The sequence below is a fragment of the Malurus melanocephalus genome, unplaced genomic scaffold (assembly GCF_030028575.1).
Source record: "Malurus melanocephalus ecotype Western Australia unplaced genomic scaffold, MMel_1.1 scaffold_149, whole genome shotgun sequence".
Taxonomy (NCBI): Eukaryota; Metazoa; Chordata; class Aves; order Passeriformes; family Maluridae; genus Malurus; species Malurus melanocephalus.
The window spans coordinates 305,662-312,182 of NW_026623381.1; the positions used below are offsets into that span (position 1 = coordinate 305,662).

Here is a 6,521-nt window from a genome sequence, read left to right on the forward strand (position 1 = left end):
AGGCCAGGTTTGCCCAGTGGGCCCTAAAAACAAACACAAAATCAATCAGWWCCCCCAGAGCATCAGAGRATGGGGATTTTCAGCCACATTTCCYGCTTTCCCCARCTGTGAGWRGCTGGAAAAGCTGTCACACCTTGTAGAAATGTGATTATTTCTGGRGCAGGGCTGTTCCAGCACCCAAGGGTGCTGCAGTGCCCGTGCTGGCACCTCTCACACACCCAGAATGCAGCAATGAGAGCTCAGCAGGAGMCTGAGGCACCACACCCTCCCAAAACCAGGGTGCTGCACAGCTGGGGAAGGACAAGGACACATGCCAGACTGCGGGGTCACAGGAGCAAGAAATGCCCATTTTTGGATGAAAAACGGCAAAGGAGAGGAGCTGCCCCTGCTGACTGGGCTTGCTGCTCAGTGAGCWCCTCCTAATTGAGCATCTCTCAATTTCTGCTGCATCAGGAAGTGCCAGTGATCTGACAGATCCCTCACAGGAGGGTTATCCATAATCCCACTCCAAACAAACAGGAGGGGATGCATAGGGACACACTCACGGTGTCCCTGCTCCACGGGAGCTCAGCAAACCCTGCAGAACAACCCCTCTGTGGGAAAAACTTCAAACTTCTCCCTCTTTAAACCCTGATGGTCCCAGGACTGCTGGAGGAAACTTCTCCCTCTATAAACCCTGATTATCCCAGAGCGGTTAGGGGAAACTTCTTTCCATTTAAACCCTGACAGTCCCAGAGATGCTGAGGGAAACTTCTCCCCCTTTAAACCCTGATTATCCCAAAGCTGATGGGGGAAACTTCTCCTCCTCTAAACTCTGCTGGTCCCAGAGCTGTTAGGGGAAATTTCTTCCCTTTTAAACCCTGACAGTCCCAGAGCTGTTGGGGGAAACTTCTCCCTCTTTAAATCCTGATTATCCCAGAGATCCTGGGGGAAACTTCTCCCCCTTTAAATCCTGATTATCCCAGAGATCCTGGGGGAAACTTCTCCCCCTTTAAACCCTGCTGGTCCAAGGCCAGCACCCACCCCACATCAGCAGCCAGAAAACCAGAGAGGCAGAGGGAGGGGATCCTCCCATTATCATCCCGCTCAGACTCCCAAAGCCCACAGAAAAAAAAGACAATTTTCCATCCTCTCCTCATGTTTCACCATAGGCTGCCTTCAAAATGTTTCTCCTCAGAGGGGAAATGAATGCAAATATGATGAATTAGGGGTGAAACGGAGCTGTCTTGATCTCTCCTCTGTCTGGAATGAGAGGCATTAGACTTTCATGGCCACGGCTGCAAACAGATGTTGCACATGGGGCAAAGGAGCAGCTGCAAGGAGCAAAATGAGCAAAATGCAAATCTGAGGCCAGAGATGCAGAATTTCAACTCACTTTCTCTCCTGGGGGACCGATGGCGCCTTGTGGACCTGGAAGACCCTGTGAAAAGCCAAAAAAAAAATAAAGAAAAAGAAAATTTTAGGGTTTTTAAGGAACGAGTTATTCCTTCCAAATGCATCTTGGCAGAGTCTCAGCTGAGMATTATTGTAGTGCCTGTGAGGGTTGGGGATTTCCCCGGCTCCATTCATTCCCAAAATGTCCTTTTGCTCTGGAGAGCTGTGCTGGTTTAGCCCAGGAGGGGACAGGGATGTTCTGAGGAACATCAGGACTCCCTGAAAATCTGGACATGCCCATTGTCCGTGTGGCCCTGCAGGAACTGGGCACTGGGGTGGGTGTTGAACATCAGATGTGACCCACAAGGTGTGACCTGGCTGAAGAGAATCCTGGAGCTGCTCCAGCTTTGCACAGCRGGGTGAGGATGGGAGAGGTGACACTGGAAGTGTTTTCAGGAAGGTTCTGGACCAGCAAAGTCTCCTGGAGCCTGTTCCCAGCCAATCCCATGTTGCTGGTCCCAAATGTGCCAGGGGAGCGATGTTGGAACCTCATCCTCCCCCATCCCTCCCTCCTGCCCACAGAGAAGGAGATTTGTCCTTACCTGAGCCCCRGGGTTCCCCTGCTGTCCTGGGGGCCCTGGCTCGCCCTGAGGGCCCTGTGGGGACAAAAGAGCAGGGATGAACCAGGGACAGGGGACATGGAGCTGCTGTGGCCTCAGGAAACACAAACCCTGCTTTACCCCAGCCACATCCCTGTATTCCCTGAGCCTTGAGCTGGATCTGCATCCTGAACCCTCTCTGACCTCCTCCCAGTACCCAACAGCTCCTGGAAATGGTTTTTCCCACCGGGATAAGGAGTTGGAATTTACTTCAAGTTATTTTCAGCAATGCTCCACCACCACCWGGCTCTGCACTGGTTCTTCTCCAGGGAATCCATCCCACCCCATCCATCCGAGGCACAGGAAGGGTTTTTTTYCCCTCTCTATTTCGATATTCATCACCCCAGCTTGCTCATGTTTCATCTTTCATGGAGAAATAATGTGTAATTCCATCAGAAATTACAATAAATTAACATCCATTTGCTGCAGGAAGATGTTGCTGGTGTTTTCCACGGGCTTTGATAGGAATCTAGAYCGGGCTAAAAAGCAATTAGCAAACCTAATCTATCAGAATTTTGCATTTTGCTCTGCAGAATATCTGCACTGCCTGGAAAAAATGTGCAGGGAGAACTTACCACGTTCCCTTTGGGACCTGTTTGTCCATCCATGCCAGCCACRCCCTGAGAAAGGATTTAAGAACAGCAGCAGTAAGAAAATATCGCATTATTTCACACCACAAAAGCAGGGAAATGGCCATAAAAATCATTTTAAAATCAAAAAAACCCTTGGACCACGTGGAAAGGGAACAATTTCCTAGAGGTTTTTGGTAAAGCAGCCAATTCCATAAATCCAGGCAAACTTAAAAAAAAAACAAAACAACATTTTAGTGCTTTTCCCTTTGGTTTCGCCTGYCTGGGGGGCACAATCAGCACCAGGTTGGAGCAAATCCTGGTGGAATTCATCCCACAGAGAGCAGGCATGGAGTGGAAAAGGAAAATAGGGAAAAACACCTGGATTGGGATACAGGGCTGTAGAGCATTGTTCAATATGGTAAATGAATGAATGAAAAGATGATAAAGGGGATGGGGCTGTGCTGTTTGTGCCAAAAAAAACCTGGGATCAAACACTCCCTGAGCATCTTCACCGAGGGGAGAGCATGGAAATGTCCCCCTGCCACCATTCCAGAMTCAGGGAATTGGTGAGSTTGGAAAAACCCTCTCAAATCATCAAACCCAACATTACCCCAGCCCTGTGCTCACCCCCAAACCACGGCCCCGGGTCCCACATCCACGTGGGTTTTGAACACCTCCATGGGTGGTGACTCCACCATTCCCATGTCAATACTTGGCAACTTTTTCCATGAAGAATTTTTCCCTAAAACCCAACCTAAACCTGCCCTTTTCCCCTGATCCTGTCACTGGTTACCTGGGAGGAGACACCAGAACTGGGGACCTTCACCAGAACCAGGGACTCGCACAGAACGAGACCTCCCTGACCTCCTTCCCTCCAGGAGAATTTTTTTGGGTATCACACCAAACCCATGGGAAATGAGGCAGTTTGGGAGCAAATCCTGAACTCAATTCTTCCCCCTTTCACTTCAGCAGCATCAGGAGCTCACAGCAGAGGTGTCTTTGTGTCCCATTTGGGGTGAAGGGCCGGGCAATTCTCCCCATTAACGCTGACCCCATAGCTGTAGGGTCGCGTTTTTAAGGTCCAACAGCATGATTTAGGAACAGCCCCTGCATCAGCACTTCCAGGGGTGAGGACTCTGAATAAAAACCCACGAGCAGCAGCCTCAGCTGTGGCCTGGAATACGAAGGAGCTGCTCCCAAGCCCTGGGGCAGGAGTTAATAGCAAAGGAACCGCGTTAATAACTCTCCTTCCTCCCTCAGCTGAGCCACGCATTAATATTTACTCAGGTGGGGCAAAGCTGCTGCTGCCATGGGTGGACGTGATTCCACTGAGAATGGGAGCAGGCAGACTCTGAGTGATTTTTTTTTTTTGGATATCGCTGGTTTTCTTTGTCCAGATGTGGGATATTGCACAGCTGGATGAGCTGCTGGAACGATGGGGATGGGGTTTTCTGTCTGGAAGGTTCTGGAAGGGAACTCACCGGTGGTCCYGGGGGTCCTGGGGGTCCCTTGGGGCCCAGCAGTCCTCGGGGTCCCTGTGGGGAGAAAGAAAAAAGTTTAAAATTCAAAATTCCCAATGTTCCCCACTGTCCAGGAGCTCACTGGTGCTGCAGGAGTTTCCCTGATTCACAAACTGGGACAGAAATCTGAGAGATCCCTCAATCACAAATCCTAATAATGTAGGAGCAGCCATTTATTCCTTAGATTGGAGCAAACCCCACTTGAAACAACTTTGGAACAAACCCCACTTGAAACAACTTTGGTACAAAACCCACTTGCACAAACTTTTTTAAAAATTAATTTAATCCTATTCCTGGATTACCCTTTAACCCACACAAGGATGCAAAACGTTTTACTCCAGCTGGGAAGTTCTGAAGGGTGATCTGATAACCCAAAGGATCTCTGGGATGACCATCCCAAAATCTCTCCAGATTGAGCTTTTTTTTTTTCATGGAAAATCCATACAACACAGCCAGGCTAGGTAAGGCTTCCAGCCTGCAGCATAAATGTACATTTTCAAAGGCATTTGCTCATCCAGGTCATGACTTTTGCTCTCGTGGTGTTTTCCTTCCATTCCTGCTTYTCTCACCAGATTTAAGATGGTGAAAATTTTGGGAAAATTATGGGATTGGAGCATCACACTGAATAAGGAAAACACAGCACAATTTGTATTCCTGCATTGGGAATTTTTACAAATCCCATCCCATCCCTCGTGTGCCTGAAGGGGATTTGGAGTAGAGGGAAAGGGATGGGATCTGTGAGCACTCACTGCAGATCTGAGAGCTCAGATTTACACCCAGAAATTCCTTCTGAAATSAGGGAACACTGGGAATTTGTATGGATGGAGCTCCTTCCCTGCCACGGAGGAAAATTRTTCTTGATTGATGGATAATTTTATCTATCTGCCCAAATATTACATATTACATTATTATTTATATATATGCCCAAATATCCCCCTTTTATGATGAAGAGAGGAATTAAAACGCAATTTCCAGGGTGGAATAGGAGACATTAATGAAATGTCTCGTCTCGGAGGTCGTGGGGATTCTGATCCCGCAAAAAATTTGCAATTTCCAGCAAAAACTGGGTGAATCCAAGGGTCAGTCCCAGTCATTGGASACCTCGTGGGATAAAGCCCAGCAGGAATCCCTGAGCAGAAACTCAGGGGGAGAGAAAGAAAGAAAGAAAGAAATGGGTCAGGACGAAGGAAAACCCAATTTGAAATCCCAAAACTGGTGTCAATCCCTTTTGGAATGATCCTCTTTTGGCTGAGGGCAGAAAAAATTACAAACCCTTATCCTTAGGAGGTGCATATTTATAGCAAAATTTTCTGCAACACCACTGAATCCTTTCCCCTGGCCCAAAAATTGGAAATCCCACAGATTTCCACTCTGAAATAAAAATAAACTTYCCAGCGTGCGTTGTCCTCACTGCAGCTCCTCCTTTGCTGCCGTGTTACCTGAGCACATAAACGCTTTTAAGAAGTTAATAAGCCATAAGTTATTGCTCAGACATGTGCTAAGGAGATAGCTGAGTTGATTAATCTTTGCCAGAAGTTAATCAGACGTCTTGTCTATAATTCAGCTCCGGCGAGTCTGTAAATGCCAGCCCTTCCCTCTCTTCTGTGAGCTGAGCCCAACAATTCCCATCAATTACTCTCGGGCCACCASGCTGGGCCTGAGCAGCACCAAATCAGACATCCCGAAAAGCAAAGGCCGTGCTAAATGATGGATTATGTTCTTTTCATAACAGAGGAAACGCGTTTTGGGTGGAATCTGCAGCCAGCGACTGCACCAGGAGCAGGAATCTGTAGAAATCTACTCCGGAAGCAGAGTTGGCTGTTGCCAATAAAATGAGAAATTAAAAAAAAAAAAAAAGCTTTTTCAGAGTGTTTAATTGACAGCCCAGCTGGTTTGTTTGGGTTTGTTTGGTTTTTTTTCAGTGGGATTCTCCATGAAAGCATTTCTTTGGGCTGGTCCAAGGAATTTGTTCAACAGCATCAAATCTCCTCCATCCTTCCAAAATMCCAGCTCTGCAGCACGTGGGGTCCAGACAGTGACAAAGTGCAGATTYWGGGAGTTCTGTGCACTGGGAGCASAACATTGACCCCACTGAGRTCAGATRTAAAAGTTTCCTTGGGTTTTATCCYGCCAGGATTTCATCCTGAGGTTTATCAGGGGTCAGTGACATCACATGGGACAAAGCCTGTGGGAGCTGCGGGGTGATGCTGCCACTGCCCTGGGACAGCAGAAAAACCCTTTTCTCACTGGAATTCTCCATGAAAACTCACAAAAATTCTTTTTTCATCTATTTGCCATGTCTAATTTCTACCCCGGCCTGCTTACCTCGATCCTAAACCAGGGACAAGGATACAGGGAGGAAAAACATGAGATTAAACTGAGCTAAACTTTAGATT

General features: G+C 47.8%; 1 protein-coding gene across 1 annotated transcript in view; it reads right to left on the reverse strand.

Moving 5' to 3' along the window:
• COL5A1 (collagen type V alpha 1 chain) overlaps positions 1-6,521 on the reverse strand; it is a 123,160-nt gene that overhangs the window by 41,774 nt on the left and 74,865 nt on the right. The window contains 5 exon segments of the mRNA XM_057371595.1: positions 1-23; positions 1,376-1,420; positions 1,977-2,030; positions 2,609-2,653; positions 4,087-4,140. Coding sequence (XP_057227578.1) covers positions 1-23; positions 1,376-1,420; positions 1,977-2,030; positions 2,609-2,653; positions 4,087-4,140 — 221 coding nt within the window.